We start from the raw sequence: 19,499 nt of genomic DNA on the forward strand, positions 1-19,499 counted from the left end.
GAGAGAGGACTCAAATAAATAAAATCAGAAATGAAAGGGCAGAAATAACAACTGACACCACATAAATACAAAAGATTATAAGAGAATATTATAAAATATCATATGCCAACAAATTGGACAACCTAGAAGAAATAGTAAATTCCTAGAAACATATAACCTCCCCAAATTGAATCTGAAAGAAATTTAAAATCTGAACAGATCGATTCCTAGCAATGAAATTGAATCAGTTAAAAAAAAAAAAAACTCTCAACAAACAAAAGTCCAAAAGTCCAGGACCAGATTGCTTCTCAGGTTAATTCTACCAAACATTTAGAGAAGAGTTAATACTTATTCTTCTCAAACTATTCCAAAAAAAATAGAAGAAAACAAAAAACTTCCTAATTCATTCTATGAAGCCAGTGTTACACTGGTACCAAAACCACTGCAAAGACACTGCAAAAAGAGAGAGAACCAAAGGCCAATATTTCTGACAATCATACATGCAAAATCCTCAACAAAACATTAGCAAACAAAATCCAATGATACCTTTATAAAATCATTCACCACAATCAAGTGTGATTTATTCCCAGAATGCAAGCGTGGTTCAATATCCTCTAGTTAATCAATGTGATACATCACATCAATAAAAGAAGGGATAAAAACCATATGATCATTTCAATACATGCAGAAAAAGCATTTGAGAAAGTACAATATCCATTCATGATAAAAACCCTCACAAAGTAGGTGTAGAGGAAACATACCTCAACATAATAAAGGCCATTATGAAAAATCACAGCTAACATCATACTCAGTGGGAAGGTAAAACTGAAAGCATTTCTGTTAAGATCAGGAACAAGATAGGGATGTCCATTCTCACCACTTTTATTCAATATAGTACTGGAAGCCCTAGCCACAGCAATCAGACAACAAAAAGAAATAAAAGGCATCCAAATTGGTAAGGAAGAAGTAAAACTTTCACTATTTGCCAACGGCATGATATTCTACATAGAAAATCCCAAAGACTCTGCCAAAAAACCACTAGAACTGATAAATGAATTCAGTAAGGTCACAGGAAACAAAATCAACATACGGAAATCTGTGGCATTTTTATATACTAATAATGAAGCAACAGAAAGAGAAATTTAACAATATGTCCCATTTACAATTGCACCAAAGACAATAAAATGCCTAGAAATAACCTTAACCAAGGAAGTGAAAGATCTATACTCTGCAAACTATAAAACAGTGATGAAAGAAATTGAACACAAGACATGCAAGTAGAAGACATTCCATGCTCATGGATTGGAAAAACAAATATTGTCAAAATGTCCACACTACCCAAAGCATTCTACAAATTTAATGCAATCCGTATCAAAATATTGACATTTTCCACAAAATTAGAATATGTATGGAAACACAGAAGATCCTGAATATCCAAAGCAATCTTGAAAAAGAAGAACAAAGCTGGAGGCATCAAAATTCCAGGCTTCAAGTTATATTACAAAACTGTAGTAATCAAAGCAGTATGGTACTGGCACAAAAATAGGCAGGCACATAGATAATTGAATGGAATAGAATAGAAAGGCCAGAAATAAACTCATGTTTATATGGCCAATTAATCTTTGACAAAAGAGGGAAGAATATACAACAGAGGGAAAAAACAGTCTCTTCAACAGATGGTGTTGAGAAAACTGGACAACTACATGCAAAAGAATAAAACTGGACCACTGGGTTACACCATATAGAAAGATAAATTCAAAATGGATTAAGGACTGAAATGTGAGACCTGAAACTATAAAAACCCTGAAATTACTGCACAAGCAGTAATTTCTCTGACATCAGACCTACTCACTCTTTTCTAGACATGTCTCCTGAGGCAAAGGAAACAAAAGCAAAAATAAACTGTTGGGACTACATAAAAATAAAAAGCTTCTTCACAGAAAAGGCAACAATAAACAAAACAACAACCTACTGAATGGGAGAAGATATTTGCAAATGACATATCTGATAAAGGGTTAGTAGACAAAATATATTAAAAACTGATACAACTCAACACTGAAAAAACAAATAATCTGATTTAAAAATGGCAGAAGACACGAATAGACATTTCTCCAGAGAAAACATACAGATCGCCAACAGACACACGAAAAGATGTTCAACATCACTCATCATCAGGGAAATGCAAATCAAAACTTCAATGAGGTATCACCTCACACCTGCCAGAATGACTAAAATAAAAAACTCAAGAAACAACAAATGTTGTGGAGGATGGAGAAAAAGGAACCCTCTTGCACTGGTGCAGCCACTGTGTAAAACAGTGTGGAGGATCCTCAAAAAATTAAAAATAGAACTACCCTACAATTCAGGAATCACACTACTGGGTATGTACCCAAAAAATACAAAAACACTAATTCAAAGGAATGCATGCACCCTTATGTTTGTAGCAGTATTATTTCCAATAGCCAAATTGTGGAAATAGCCCAAGTGTCATCATCTATAGATATATGGATAGAGAAGAAGTGACATAAATATAACAATGGAATTTTACTCAGCCATAAAAATGAAATCTTACCATTTGCGATAACATTGATAGAGCATAATGTTATGCAAAATAAGCAAGTCAGAGAAAGACAAACACCAATTGATTCATATTTGAAATTTAAGAAACAAAACAAATTGGCAAAGAAAAATAGGAGACAAACCAAGAAACAGACTCTTAACTATAGAGAACAAACTGATGGTTATCAGCGAGGAGGTAGGTGGTTGGGGGATTGGTGAAAGAGGTGAAGGGGGTTATGAGTACACGGTTATGAGTACCGTGATGAGTACTGAGTAATGTATAGTACTGTTGAATCACTATATTGTACATCTGAAACTAATATAACACTGTATGTTAACTACACTGGAATTAAATTTTTTAAATAAAAATTAAAAATAGGAGACTGATGCCCAAAGAGGGTAATATATTTAAGGTACATGCTTAGTGACAGAATCAAAATTGGCTCCAGAGTTTACCAAACTTCCATCCTAGGCTCTTCACATCACATCATTTTGTCTATAGTGCTACCACATATTACCACTTCATCATTACTGCTCCAACGTGCTGTCTTCATGTCAAGAGCATTAGCCATATATTTCCAAACAGGTTGCAAGAAGTGTCACTTAAAAAAAATAGAAGGGGCTTCGCAGGTAGTAGACTTGGATTTGAAACGTGGATGTTCCATGTGATGTGTATGACCCTTTGGCAAGCCTCAGCTTTCTCATTTATAAAATGGTAGAGTAATACAAGACTAAATGACTCAATGAACATAAATAAAATAGGATAGTGGCTGGCACACGGAAAATAATCAATAGGAGATACATACAAATACACAAGCTTTTTAAATTTTTTTTTACATTTTTATTTATTTTTGAGAGAGAGAGACAGAGCACAAGTGGGGAAGGGGCAGAGACAGAAGGAGACACAGAATCCGAAGCAGGCTCCAGGGTCCCAGCAGTCAGCACAGAGCCCGATGCCGGGCTCGAACTCACATGACCTGAGCCGAAGTCGGATGCTTAACGGAATGAGCCACCCAGGCGCCCCAAATACACAAGCGTCTTAATGCCAAGATCCAGACCATAGCAAGTTCTCTCTTTTTTATTAATTTTATTTATTTTGAGAAGCACATAGACATCACAAGTGGGGGAGGGGCAGACAGATGGAGACTGCGAATCCTAAGCAGACTCCACACTGCCAGCACAGAGCCTGATAACGGGGCTCAAACTCATGAAACCGTGAGATCATGACATGAGCCGAAACCAAGAGTTGGATACTTAAACCACTGAGTTACCCAGGCACCCCTCTATAACTTCTTTATCATACCCATCACACTGCAGGGAACTCAGTAGGTGCTAACAAATATTCATGGACTTGACTTGAGGCAAGGCTTACAGTATAACCAAAGGTTCCAAAAGCACAGAGAAATCCTATTGCTCTGCAGCCTGTTGTCTCTTGCCCTGGAGTTTTTCTGCCCCCATGTACAGTGATTGCACAGTAATGACTGAAACCCCTGCGGCCAGCTCACAGAGAAAACAACCACTAGCTCCTCCCACACTACTCCTCAAGGCACATCTGGGAGGTGGGGCACAGAAATTCTAGGCTAAAGAGGCCAAGACTCCTGGCAGTTTTGATGACTTTTAGAAATTTAGTGGTAAATATAACATTATATTCCCTGTCATATGAGCTGCTATATGGTGGGGAGCAACCTAAGGAAATGAAACATGATCAGATTTGCATTTTAATATCACTCTGGATGCAGTGTGGAAGATGGATTGGATGAAGGTGGGAAGACCAATGAAGAGACTACTGCAGTTATCTAGTCAGGAAGAGATAAGTAGATGGAGGTTGAAAGTATAGGAGAGAAGGGAAGATGGATACATCCAGATCTCGAAGGAGGAAGGAAGAATTTGGCTCCATAGCACAAGTAGAGGAATTCATTTCTTGCCAGAAGGGAGACATTGACACTGAAAGACAAAAGAAGGGGAAGGAAAAGGTTTGTTTGTGAAGGGGACTGGGGGGAAAGGAGGTTGAGAGGTTCTGACCTGATGCTTTTGTCATTCTCAGTGAACTGGGAGGCAAGGCCATCTTCTGAGCATGGAGAAGAGGGTAGTAGGCAGCTGATTAAGGACACTTAGAAGAGTTTCTAGGCAGCTGAGTTTAGAGATCATTTTGTTGTGACTCTAGTCCACAAGTTGTGGGATTTTTCTTTCTGAGAAACAGTCATAGGCTTTGGTGATTAGGATATCATGGGTTCCTGTCAAGAAAACATCTTCTGTGGCAGGGTTGGAGCAGAAGACATATTGCTGGACCTGAGGAGTGAAGAGCAGGGCGAGGGAAAATGCAGACACCAAGTATAGACCACACTTTCAAGAGGTTTAGCAGAAAAGACAAAGGGGTGATAGGGCTATGGCTTGAGGAAAAAACAGAGAAAGGACTCTTTGCATTTGTTTTTAGGGTAGGATTGACTCTGAGGCCTAAAACAGATGCTGTGTATGTACTCTAATGGAGGTAATATATAGTAGTGTTTAAGAGCATATACTCTGGAGCCACCAGTGCCTGGGGTCAAATTCTGGCTTTGCCATTTACCTTAAAATTAAGTAAGTCACTTAAACCTCTACATGCCTCAGTTTTCTCAATGGCAAAATAGGGGAAATTATAGTACCTGCATCAGAATTGTTGCAAGTAATAAATAAGATAATATTTGTGAAACAACAATAACTTGTATGTAGTAAGTGCTTGATAAGTGTTAGATATTATTATCGTTATTCAAGAAATAACTACATGCAGAATATGATTGGGTTTGTTTTGATTTCAGCAAGCTTATTTCCTCATTATTGTAAAAGTAATATATGCACCTTTTTTAAAAGTAGCTTTTGAAAAATTATACAAATTTGTTTTTTTTTCCTACAGAAAAAAATCAGAAAATACAGATCACCAAAAAGAAGAAAACAAAGGTTGCTATATTTTCAATCCCTATCATCTTTAACATTCTGGTGTATACCATTCCAGACTTTTTCTATTCACCCTATAGTGGTTTTCAAATTGTGTTTTGGTCTTTGTAGCAGCTAGGGTTAAATACCCTAATACACCCAGGGAACTGCTCCAACTCCTGGTTTTGGGGACCCCCACATATGAGAGACCTACGCCCTGCATCTCCTGGAGAGGAGAGGGAAGACCAGACACCTTCTCTGAGGTGCTGCTTCTAGAAACGCCCATCTTCTGGTTCCCCTGTGCAGAATGCAGATACCCTATCTCTGACTGTCCTAGATCCATTATCCTCTTGCTTCTCGAAGTATGGTCCCTGGACCAGCAGCATCAACATCACCCAGAAGCCTGCTAGAAATGCAGATTCTTAGGCCCCATCCCACACCGGCTGTATCAGAATCTAAAATTTAATAAGTTCTCCAGGTGATTTGCACATACATTAAAACTTGAGAAACACTGGCCTAGCCCAGGTCCTTCCAATTCTAGGAATGAAGAGTTCCCTAAATGTTCTTAATCACTAGAAACTTCAAGAACTTTCCCACCAAAAGTTTTACCTTTCATTAGGCCATTCTGTTTCATGGAACATTCTGAGCTTTGTAAGTGAACAATAGGCCTTATGCCTTCCTCAGGATTCCAGTGTATCCCATTCAAACATTAAACATCTTTATGATCAAATTCAGTAGACAGAGGATGGAGCCAGGGAAAGACAGAATAACTCTGATCCTAATGGGGCTTCTGATTTCTTCTGGATAAACAATGTCAAACAATTTCCTCTCAGAAGAGAGGAAATTATGTTATTTAGGCAATGTGGGCCATACAATCAGGGAACAAGTTCCCACTAGCAGATATAACAGGACAGCTTCTGTGGGATGTTTCTGCCCCTGGGTTCTACACACCATCCTAAGTCAGAAATGAGAAACTCCTATCAAGGATCACTTACCCATTAAATAGGTAATAAATGAAGGGGCCCTTGATTATAAAGCATTTTTTCATTGCAATAAACTACATTACTTCTTTTTAAAAAACTATGAAAAGAAAATGTAAGACTTTATTAGGTAAACATAGTGGAGAATATAGGCTTTTGTTATGGCTAATTAAGAAATAGGGACAGGGATGCCTGGGTGGCTCAGTTGGTTAAGCATCCAACTCTTGGTTTCAGCCCAGGTCATGATCCCATGGTTTTGTGAGTTCAAGCCCTGTGTCTGGCTCTCTGCTGGCAGCACAGAGCCTGCTTGAGATTCTCTCTCCTCTCTCTCTGCCCCTCTCCCACTCGCACAATAAATAAAATAAAACTTTTTAAAAAGATAAATAGGGACAGAAGAGATACTAAAGGGAAGGAGGAAGACAAAGAGACCCAAAGTAAAGGAGAATAGGCATATATATATATATATATATATATATATATATATATATATATAGGCATATATATATATTTAGGCACATATATATATTTACATACATATACACACACATACATACACGTTTAAGCACACAGAAACACAGACTGATGCTTTTGACATTGGCATGATGTTCTCAGATAAGATATAACTGCCAAGACATCCACACATAAGTTCATCAAACATTTTTCTCACACTTTTTCTGTGTCAAGTGCTAAGGATATTAAAGTGAATATGGGTCTCTGCCTTAAGGGAGTTCACATATCTAGCAGAGGAGCAAGACATTGATCAAGTACTCACACAAATGACCATTGTATTGATTTCCTATTGATGTTGTAACAAATAACCACAAACTTGGTGGCTTATAACAACACCCATTTATTATCTTTCAGTTCTGTAGGTAAAAGTCTGATCCAGGTCTCACTGGGATAAAATCAAGGTGTCAGCGGAGCTATACTCCTTTTTGGGGGTTCTTAGGTGATAATTCTTCTCCTTACTCCTTCTAGCTTCTAGAGGCCACCCACATTCCTTGCCTCATGACCCTCTCCCCACATTTTCACAGGCAGCAACATTGCATCTCTCTGAGGTGTTTGTTCCTGGTCACATCTGCCTGTGACTCTCCCTCTGCCTCCCTTTTCCACTTTTAAGGACACTTCTGATTACATTGGGCCCACCTAGATAATCCAGGCGACTCCCCATTTCAATGTCAGCTGATTAGCAAACTTAATTCCTGCAAACTTAATTCTCTTCTGTCATATAATCTAACATATTCACAGGTTCTGAGATTAGGACATGGACATCTTTGGGGCTCCATTTTTCTGCCTACCACACCACTTAACTACAAACTGTGCATTATAGAAGCTGTTGTCTTAAATGGGGCTATAGACTTCTGTGCACAAGTACAGAATTCTGGAACTATACGGAGTTCTATTCTTTGCTGCCTATGTATGTTTGTTAGCTGTTTTCTCTGAGATGCCATTTTTCCTCAATCTCTATATATCCATATTCTAGCTATCTTTTAAGATCTTGCTCAAATGGCACTTAGACTTTATCAGGTGGAAAAATGAAAAATAATCTTTGTTCAGAATACTTCTACCTTTAGTATCTCAGTTGGTGTCTAATTGAACTTGTGAGGAAGCCGCTGTATTCAAAATGAATTGTGATATCTTAAAACACACTTTAAAGTATTCAAACTGGACTTTTCAGACACTTCTTTTTGGATCACAGAAGGAAATGAAAAGAGAAAGCCAAGCCCTCTGGGCAACAGTGAAGAGGGACAGAAGGAAGTCCCTTAGAAACACCACACCAAGGGGGAGTATTCTGTTTCTTTAAGACCTTGCTGAAAGTAAAAGCAGACAAATGGGAGCTGATATGCAAAAGAACAAAGTGATAAGGTACCCTTAATGGTTTGCTAAAGGCTGGAATTAAATCATGGTTCTAGGAAGGGTTGCAAGCTTCTTCAATGGCAAAAACATAGAATCTGATACACGTTGTTGAATCCTGCCTCCTCCAGTCAGTTATGAAACACTGGGTGAATAACTGAATTATTTTAAACCTATTTCCTCACCTCTAAAACAGGAATTACAAAAGTGACTAATCACAGTGCCTGACACCTAATAGGTGTTCAATAAATCTTGCTTTGTGGGTGAAGATTCAGAGAGGTTAAGAAACTTGTCTAAGTTTATACAGATTGAGCCAGGCCCTCGAATTCTAATGTATCAAAATTGTTTTGCTGGTTTTTCAGTTCTTTGGAAATATATAAACTATTATGGTCCTTATAGCACATCTCCATAACTAAAGAATAGTTTACCCTTATCCTGACTGAGACCACTACACTAACAGAACTTTCTCTCTTGGTTCCCTGTGAATATAGCAGCATTTCTCATTTGAAATAGAAGATTTTAAAGTACTTGGTACATTAACCTGCCTCCTTTGAGGAAGTCTGAATGATTCCATTCTTGGCACTGAAGGACACTAATATCTGGAAAGTGGAACAGTGCTTCTAGATCCTATTGTTCTACACTTTGATGATTGTGGTAAAAGAACCTTTTAAACAGATTAAATATCCCTCTGAAACAAAGTCCTGAAGCCAACACCCTAGATACTAAATTAAAAGCTTAGGGGATATGTCAGCAGTCTTCCCATTTTACAGGTGACACACAAGAATTTGTTTCCCTTTCATTTTGGTTCACATATTCCTCTACTTTCCACAAACATTTTCCATTTTGAAGCTTAGTTCAGTAATAGTTATTCTGAAATTTTACTTAATGTGGTCTGGCAGACTGAAGAAGTGAATGGGAATACAAGTGTAATAGCAGGCATCTGAAAGGAGTGGAATGAGAAGTGGAATAGAAGCTAGAGGACACTGGTACTCTTGGGCCTCTTTCCGTTTCTGGGCCTTTGTGTTTCCAGATTGTAAAGGGAAAGGGCTAGGCTACAGGGTCTCTAAGATCCCTACCATCCCTAGCATTCTATGATTCTATGGGCTCTCCCCACTACACTGAAGTATTAGAATATAAAGAAGTATATATATATGTATGTGATAGGGTGGGGGGGGTGAAGGGGGAAAATGGCAGGCAGGCAGGCACTTCATTTGAGCTTACACATCCAGTAGAGTGTGCAAGATAAGGGAAGAGGGCAGGAAAACTTGCTAACAAAAGGTCTACTTTACTAAGGATAGTATTCAAGCAAGCCTGCATCACTAAAGCCTCCACTCTATAGCTGAAAGCCTACCAAGAGCTGGGAATGAACTAACAAGACCTCAGATGATTATATTAACCACGTTTTTCCCAAGTTTGGTTTTGTTTCCACTGAAATGTATTCAGCAGGCTAAACATGTTTCTACCGACTTTGCTACTGGCATGTAAGGACAAGGACAAGCAGCTACAGAAAAAAAAAAAGATTACTATTTCACTCTTCTTAGTTTGGGTCACGAGATTTGACTCTTTATAAAACCTATATCTCAAAAAGTATGCCATATGTGTTGCGACATAAGAGTCAATATAAACAATATCGCCTCTTACTCACTATAAATTTCACCCAGACCAGACAATTTAAACATTGGCCTAATTTGGGGTTTAAAGTTATGAATAGAATGGAAAGTTATCGTTAAAAGCTGACTTTACAGAACCAGACTTATATTTACTTTGATGTTTTGTCATGTATATAAACCCAATCAGGCAACAAAGATAGAAGAATCAGATCCTTAAACACAGTCCTTCATTTTCTGAGTTCCAGAAACACAGCTCTGGGAGTGCCTCTGGGCAAAAGGTAAAGGTTACAGTTATGGAAGTGGTAATAAGAGCCCATTACAACTTATCTGCTTTGTCATTAAAACGCCTGTCAGACCTCTTATTTTTCTAACCCGAGGAAAAGAAAAGGTATACCTTAGTCTGGGAGAGTGTTAACCAAAGGCAAGGGATTCCTAATTCCGTTCACAAATTTATCATGTAACCTTAGACAAACCCATCGCCCTTTGCCTTCTAACTGTGCTTAGCTCACAGTTAAACTTTAACTCTTGGAGCTGAAAGGCACCTCAGGAACTCACCTGGTCCAGGGTCCTGCCTTCTTCAGAAGTGAGTTGTCATTATAGTCCTATTTTCCAAATGAGACCTAAAGACCCAGATAGCTCAACTAGAATGTTATCTGCCTCCTAAGTGCAATGGATTTTATTTTGTTCTTTTACCTTAACTGTCATGAGGAGAATGTAATTATTTTTTCTTTCACAGGTAAGTCGTATACAGGTTAACACACAATAACCACAAGGCACTTTGAAAACACCAAAGGAAACTTATAATATTAACAACAGATACTAGCACTTGGAATGGGTGGGTCTGAAGGAAAACTAAAAGGAATGGACTTAGCCCTTTGAAAAATTAGCTTGAGGAAACAAATAGCATTACACTCAATTTAGTTAAATGGACCGAACTCACTTTCTATATATATATATATATATATATATATATATATATATATATATATATGTATATGTATAATTAGGAGTAATGAAAAATGAAAAAAAGAACAGGTATGCCACTAACGGTCTTACCATTAGGCTTGAGAGGGTAATCAAAGCAAGTGACATTTTGCACGTAAAATCAGAAATCCTGAAGAAAGTGGGCTTCTTGGGGGAAGAGTAAAAGGAAATGACGGCTTTTTCTTGCAATTTAAGAAGTTCACTTATACAACCTCTAGTGATCTTTTCCTTTCGCCCTTAAAAATGGTCTATAGTCTGGTCACTGAATGCCTGGATTATCTTCCTGTCTCCAATCTTTCTTCATTTTGCATTCTTAATCATTCAAATTACCTCTGCCAAATCACCTTTACCTGCAACTTTGAACACATTAACCACCTCACAAACCCGTAATCATCCGTTATTGAATGATTTATTCAGCATTTCAACATCTTCCACCAATCCACTCCAATATATTCTCTTTCCCAATCCTTCTCTACCTTTATTCCTTTTCTTTCAATACTACACTTTCTCCTCATATACCTGAAACAAATCCCATCCTTGCATCTGGTAAGTCATCTCTCTTCATCTTTCTTGAAAACCAACACTTACTTGATGTGAGAACTATAGGGAGAAGGTTGAGTCGATTCAATAGGTAGAAGTCTCTTGGTAGTCATCTGATATGATTAACTAAAGGAGATTGGAGCTAACTCCCCTCTTCCTTACATGTTTCTACCAGAGACAAGGTGAGGACAGAATGATGAGGCGCAGAATTTGGAGGAGTGCTACAGGGTAGAGATTGCTTGGAATATGTAGTAGTTCTGAGTGTTAAAGAGGGCCTGCAGTGTTTTAGGATTTGTCTCTTTTATTCGTCCAATTACAGCTTTCTCTCCATTATCTTTAATAAAGGCCTCAATTTATATGCTGCCTTCCTTGGTGAACATATGTAGTAGTCACTATCAGATCTCTCAAGTGAGGAGAGGAAGGGTGACTGCCATAGTTAGCCAAGTAGGCACAATGATGACAGGAAGGATATTCCAAACAGAGGATGGCAGTATATACTGTAAAGCAATTTTATGGCAGTACATACTCTGGGGAGTAAAACTCTTAGGTGGGCAATTCCATTATTATATCCAACATGAGTAATATGGGCAGAGTTTGGTTACCTAGCAGATATTAAGCTTAGAAACAATATATATTTTGGATTTTAAATTTTTATTCACCTCCATATAACAGCATATATAAAATGTTGCACAGACAAAAATCATTTCTGAAATTTGGTAACTCTTTTGGGATTGGCACAGATTACAGACCTGAAAAAAAGCCATGGTGGAAAAATTTTCATCTCTAAGGGTAGATTTGGTACGGAGATAGCTAAAAGTCACTTGAGACTAAGTCTGGTGAAATCAGGTGGGTAATAACCTGAACATAATTTTTAGTGAAATAAGCATGTAAAAGAATGACCTAATTTACTGTTAGAGTAAGTATCTATAACTTCACAACATGCCACCCTTAAAAGAAACAAAGGTTACTGAGATAAGGTAAGTAATTAAAGTTTTGTTTGGGGCATAAATGTTAAGTATCTGATTTTGTGATAGAGGGAAAATGGGCATAGCTAAGGGAAAACTACAAAATATTCAGCTTCTTTGGAGGCCAGGTAATAAGGCTTCCATCAACCTGCTATGGCTTCAGGAGGGTAAGCAGCTTTTCTATCAAGTATGGATTGGTAGCCTTGCTTGATTTAAATGAGTGATTTCAGCTGTTAGGAAGCAGGAAATGGTGCTGGATTACAAAGAGACAACCAAAACTAACACAAACACACATAGGCTTCCTGGTATGTAAATTATTTTTGAGGTTAGAGATCTCCTTTTACAGAATTTAGTACATAACAGATTCAAAGACCAAACTTTTTGACCTCCCAATATTAAATAACTAAATGTGCAAAAGAATCACCATTAAATAGGACATCAAAAGCTATACATTTTCTATGAAACAATATGTGCACAGATTTTCAAAGCTGTGAAAATGCAATAAAGAGCACAACACATTTTGGTCACTTTATTAAATGACATTAAATAGTTTAAGTTTCAACTACTAAACAGCACTTTGAATGGTGAAAACACAGATAGTATTATTGTCATACTTGAATGCTTTTCTTTAAAAACACAATTCCAGTCCTTATATATATTACAAAACAGCCTTAAAGGAAGAAGTGACATCTTTTCTACAGTACTTAAGATACTCAATACGAAACTGAAAAGCAGTCTAAACAGAAACAAAGGCAAGTCTTCACAGCTGTATGATTTCAGCAGCCAAAGCTGGATGATGGACTGAAACATTACTATACAACTGGGACAAAACATATACAATATCACAATACTAAGCAAAAACGCTTTACACCCAAAGAAATAAAACAGGTTACAAAATGTGGAGAATTTAGCAGGCAAAACTGTATTACAAGCAACATTTTAAATCGTCATTTTTTAAGCCATTGCAACTATTTAAAACATCTAAAACAAATAGAAAAATGAGCCTTTTAGTATCTTAATTGATGTGATTTTGTCTTTAAATATTTGTTAAAGCTTGATGTTATACTCAAAGTACATATTATGTAGCTAAAATGTCAAGTGAGAAGAGTGTATGCAAAGTGGTCCAAGTTTTATTTCAAACTCTCTTAGTTCCAATTAATCCTTTCTATGTATTACTCAAGTCATAGTTTCATCCATGGTGAAAAAGGTTTAGAAGGTTGCCTAAAATTTTTACATCCATGTCTTTGAGCAAGTAATCAGACCATGTTGAAAGTTCTCAGGTCTAGTAAATCAGGTTTAAAGTATTCTGGACTTGCAGAAATACCAACTGACAACAGCTGGCCATTGTGTACTGCCTTTAAATACTTCTCATAAATCTTGTCCTTTTCATTCTTCTAAAGTAAAAACATATCTCCCCCATCCCAATTAAATAAATTTGATTATATGGCTGGCACAATATCCAAATATATGGAATTTGTTAGTGATACTCACCATGGTAAAGTGGGAGGGGGGATGGAGTGAATCCACCTAACCTCACAAATTCTGTATCACAAACCTTAGTGCTCTTGGATGTTTACCACTAGTTCTTTCATGATAAAAATGGAAATCTCTTAATCATCCAAATAACTCAAAACAGTTCTAGCTAATGTTAAACTCATTCTAATCCAGTGATACCTAGAGCAATTCCACCACCCAACTTTCATTTTTTATGTAATTTTTTAGCTATTTCCACTACCTGTTACATCACCATCGCAAAAATAGTTTTGCCATGTTGAGTTGACTCCCATAGTCTAACAATCTTTTTCTTCAAGGAACTCAAGCAACCAAATTGTACATGAATAAACTCATAGGTCATTTTATAGGCTTGGATTAAGAAAAACAACAATGTAATGGTTTTCTAGTAAAAGTTCATAAAAGGGTAGTAGATGAATTTTGATCCTAAAACTGCCTCATGGATCTAAACTAAAAAAAAATCAAACTTTGAAATGTAAGTTATTTAAAATAACATAGGAAAGTTGAGGGAAAAGAACATAGGGTGACAGAAAAGAGGAAGAGCATAGAAGCCAGTGATCCTTAACTTTCGGAGGAATTATTTCACAATACTGACAGTACTGGGAATTATTAAAGCACATTCCTCATGTGAACTTAAGAAGTCAGCAATGGTTCTGCCATTTTGATATTTATAGAACAGGGTGTGACCCTACAACCACACCATCATCCTTAACCTCCTAAAATGCTAGAACTTGATTTTGTTAGTCCACATCCCACTGCCAGCAACAGGATGAAGCACTAGCACTGGCACCAAGCAGTTAGGAGGTGTGCTTTATATTAGTGCCAGGAGCAAGAAAATTCATGTGTGGGAGATAATCCACAACCCTGAAATTTTACCAGTAATTATTTAAGCACATATAAGTGAAAATAAAAAATGGCCGAAAGACTAAAGAAGAAAAAGGAATTCTCTTCTTAGGCTATACTTAAGGCTGTTTATACAATGCTAAGATAACTGCAAGACTCCTCCAAGTTTTCGAACAGTAGTATTTGAGAATATTGCACACAATTCTGTGTCAAAGATAACCCTTAGTTTCTAACTTTCAGTCACGGAGATGATAACAGCAGGAGCCGAGTTGCAGACTTCAGTCAAAAGAACATTAAAACCATTTCAATCACTTTAATAAAGAAATGGATTAAGTACAAAAGTATTTTATAACTTGAGGAATCAACTCTAAGAACTCAGCTGTGTATTTTTATATGTAAAGAACGAATATATAAATCTGTATTCTTTGCTAAATTCATTAATTTTATGACAATTTTATGGTCGCTAAAAGCAGGCATAAAAATTTAGAGAGGAAATCTGTGGAGTTGTTACTGTTATGGAAGGACTTGTTTTCACTGAAAACAATTTGAAATATCTTCTGTACTCAATGTGTGTAAGAAGATTCTAGGCAACATCACTGACAAATGTCAGGAAAAAATGGTATGCCCTATTAAAAAAAATTAAAACTAATATGGAAGATTGGCATTTAAGGGGACCAAACTATTTATACAGTTGAGTTCTGTTAAGTCATTGATTCCTAAAAAAATAAAAGATCTTTCTATGATTTTAACAATCCATTTAAGCTTAGTGCAAAATCACATTGATTTCCCTTGGGAAGGTCCTGGATTTTTGCTTCTCATTGGGGGTGGTGCACGTTGCAATGGTGGTGGCTGCATACCACCAGCTACTGACTGATACATTCCTCTCATATCAATTTGCTGGTAGTTAGAAGGATTCATGATTAAATTTGGAGGCTTTGGCATCATGAGGTGACCCAGTGTTGCTTGTTGATAAGTCATTTGTTGTTGTTGCTGCTGATTGTACTGCTGCTGGAGCCTTCGGTTCATAAGTATTCGCTGAACACAGCTGATTAACTAAAGAGAGAAAAGGGAGTGCATGTTACAAGTGCATGACCTGTCACAAAGAGGCAAATATCAAGTTTTAAGTTAAAATCAATTTGTTAAGGGTGTACCATATCAAAAGGAAAACACATTATTGTTATCACCATTACTAATTTGAGGCAGTCACAACACCATTACTGTAGAAACCAGTTAGTAACACCATTTAGGGCTAAATTTTCTTAATGACTTGACTACTGTATTGCAAGCAGCATTTAGGTTAGTTGCCATAGTAACTGTCCTGTGCTATGATTAGTTTCAAGTATTACTTACAGCACTTTTTGTCAAGTCTCATTTCTTGTTCATTCTTCTGAATATTTCACATAATGACAGACAAACATTTTTAGTGACAAACACCAAAGGGGAAAAGCACTTGCAGTGGGAATAATTCCTACCTGGACTATCTCAAATTTCCTAAGATAATCTGAAATCAATAATTCTACAGCGCTAAGTAAAATTCATGCCACAGAAATTGATTCCCTGGAGTCAAGAGTTGAAATTTCCCACTGAAAGGCAGATGGCTGGCAAACAACTATGCTGGGAAAAAACGATCAAAGGTCCTGGAATATGCTAGCCTTTTAAAGAATTAAATAATTTAATAGGAACTGGTGACATATATCATATATAGCTCCACTGGTTTTTTTTACTCTCAAATATATTAAAAAGTATACTTATTTTGGGAAGGTGTGTAAAAATGGTAAATATGGTAAATATGGTAAAAGTTTGGCAAAAATTCCTTTTTACAAAAAATTTTTTTTAATGTTTATTTATTTTTGAGACAGAGAGAGACAGAGCATGAATGAGGGAGGGTCAGAGAGAGAGAGGGAGACACAGAATCCAAAGCAGGCTCCAGGCTCTGAGCTGTCAGCACAAAGCCCGACGCGGGGCTTGAATGCACGCACCATGATATAATGACCTGAGTTGAAGTCGGACACCCAACTGACAGCCACCCAGGCGCCCCTGGCAAAAATTCCTTTTTAAATGTCCAGACTACATAAAATATAAAATTATGTGAAAGAGATCCTACATAATCTTCAAGGAGACCCACTTGGAAAGTTGTTGCTCTTCTGTAATCTGGTAACCAAGATATTACACCTTTACTTGACATTATTAGGTTTTTCTGACAATACTTCTTCCAGGAACAACCAATGACCAGCCAGCCAGCCGTATGAGGAAGGGATGGTTATTGACATAGATGTCACACAAACCCATTATTATGAATTCAAGAAAATTGGACATAACTTAGAAATAGTTAAACTCTTACCATTTGTTGTTTTGTCAATACATCATTGTAGATTGCTTCTCTTCGTTTAACATCAAGCTCCTGACTGGCTTGTCTACTTAATGCTAACGCCTGTACTTGGGCCTCTGAGAGATTCATGTTTTCTTTCCACTAAAAGAAAAAGGTTCTATTTACTCCTTATTGCAGTACACTGAGGAAAAATAATTAAAGTACTTAAAAATATTCAGGATTTTAGAAGTTTTTTTTTCTCTCTCCTTTATTCTTTTCTAAAGAAAACAAGGATGTAAAAAGCAAGGCACTAAGTTATCCACCGTTGTACAAGGTTTGGCTATCTCTGGAGTGAAACAACTTGGATTTAATTGGTGCAACAGATAAAACTTGTTTATGTAAACAACACATACATTTCTATGACTGACTGATTTCCCATTTCTTAGATATTACCCATTTCTCATTTGTCCCAGCTTTTAGGTAAAATTGCTGAATTATAGCTTGACACTATTATCCAGTTTACGAGCATTTTACTATTGCCAATAAAGATATAAGAATTATGCGGTTTTCCCCACAGAAGGAGTGAAGCAAACAACAATTAAAAATTAAAACAAATTAGGGGAGGGACAATAATTGCAAGTTGGAGTAAGACAACTGCCAATTAACTTACTACAGCTGAAATTATATCTTCAAGAGGCTGAATCCTCACTGCTGTCACACTGTTCGTTGCTTCCACAACCTTTTCTCTTCCTTGATTAATGAGGTCCTAGAAGAATAGAAGAAATCTTATATAGGGCATATAAAAGATGGCCTGGTTGTAAAGTATAAGGATCCTTCCTCTTGCCAATTGATAGCACTTGTTTTCTTTGTAAATGTTTATTTATTTATTTGTTTTGGGGGGGGGGCAGAGAAAGAGGGAGAGAATCCCAAGCAGACTCTGCACTGTCAGCACAGAGCCCAACTTGGGGCTCAATCTCCTGAACCGTGAGATCATGACCTGACCCCAAATCAAGAGTCAGGCGCTTAAATGACTGAGCCACCCAGGCACCCCTTTTATATAGCATTTGGTTTTAAAACTCTTCAAATAATCGAAAAGCAGAAAACTGCAGCATCAATAAAGTGGGTAAAACGCATCAGTGAGGGTCTTGTTAGGAAGATAAAAGTTTGGGTTTGCACCAGTAATTTATAAATTTAAATACATTTTAAAAAGGAAACAACAGTTTCAATTAAGTTATTACAATATTGGTATAATAAAACCTAATCTTTCTTATTTAATTCATAATTGACTCTTAAGTAATTATTTCATACTGAACATTATCATATACTTAATGCTGCATCTACATTGCATCACAATGTAAATTAATGTATTCTATTTTCAAACATTAAGTTAATTTGTTTATTCAAAATATTTTATAACTGAAGAAAGTTCTATTTCCCCAGCTAGTCACCTGCCTATTGTTCCTTAATTAAAACAATTCAAACAACATTAATTCAAGGCCTAATTCTCTTGTGCTCTGAACAAACCACATTCTACCATACCATGTTGGTTCAAAAGGGTCAACAAATAAAAGAAAAATTTCTTGGTCTATTCAGAGGTAATCTTTTGGAGAATGTGATATTCCTGCATAGGGAACCCTCAACAACAGGCACTTGAAATTGCCTTTAATTCAAGTTAAACTACTTTTATATTTCACAACTTACCTCCAGCTGTTGATTACTCATTGCTGACAGGGCTCCCAAATTGAAAGGAATATAAGGAGTCTGAGAGTTGAAACTGACAGGGGGTAAATTGGTCCCAGTTGGTATGTTGAAACGCATGGTCAGTCCCTAAAAACAAAAAATTATGCACTTTCCACATTGTGATTTAAAACTTGAAATTCTACATCACCTACTGGTTTAGAAAAGAATCCACATTCTCAGATCTAAGAAATTATTAACACTCTTCCACACACAAACAAAACACCCTTTTTACCCAAAACCAAGATCCTATTACACAGAAAGTTTTAACCCCTAAAGGTGTATTCTTTTTTTCTGATAATTCCCACAGAATGGGGCAACTCAGAGAATTCTAATGAGACTCCTAACATAACATTAACGTTAAAGAAGTTTGGTACAATGAGTTAGGAGTTTAAAGAATTCAGGTATTAGGATAAGGTTTCCCATGCTTAGGCACATTTTTGCTCAAGTGGATTGGTGTTTAAAATAAACATGGAAGGAACTATTTTAAATACAGTTGCTGTTGGAGAGTGACATTAATTTCCAATAATGGAATGTTTTTGTGTTCTGACAGTCAAAATTTAGATTTCAGGTACACATGCTAAAGCAACATTTACTCCTACCTCCAAACTCTAAGCTCCTGTATATCTGTTACTAGAGTGAGGGTGTTGATGGGAGTTAAGTGATGTTAAATATATAGCTTCCCACTAATCTCTCAATTCAGCACAAGTGCTAAGCA

At 36.8% G+C, this 19,499-nt stretch overlaps 1 protein-coding gene across 13 annotated transcripts in view; it reads right to left on the bottom strand.

Moving 5' to 3' along the window:
* Window positions 1–12,878: 12,878 nt before the first annotated feature.
* Window positions 12,879–19,499, bottom strand: part of ATRX (ATRX chromatin remodeler) — a 307,952-nt gene continuing 301,331 nt past the window's right edge. For all 13 annotated transcript variants that reach the window (XM_053202513.1, XM_053202509.1, XM_053202506.1 and 10 more), the window contains 4 exons: window positions 18,746–18,871; window positions 17,715–17,810; window positions 17,078–17,206; window positions 12,879–15,789 (listed from right to left, as the gene is read on the bottom strand). In XM_053202513.1, coding sequence (XP_053058488.1) covers window positions 15,511–15,789; window positions 17,078–17,206; window positions 17,715–17,810; window positions 18,746–18,871 — 630 coding nt within the window. In that variant the 3' untranslated portion in view covers window positions 12,879–15,510. The remainder of the gene's footprint in view (window positions 15,790–17,077; window positions 17,207–17,714; window positions 17,811–18,745; window positions 18,872–19,499) is intronic.

This window comes from Acinonyx jubatus, chromosome X, assembly GCF_027475565.1.
Source record: "Acinonyx jubatus isolate Ajub_Pintada_27869175 chromosome X, VMU_Ajub_asm_v1.0, whole genome shotgun sequence".
NCBI classification, from domain to species: domain Eukaryota; kingdom Metazoa; phylum Chordata; class Mammalia; order Carnivora; family Felidae; genus Acinonyx; species Acinonyx jubatus.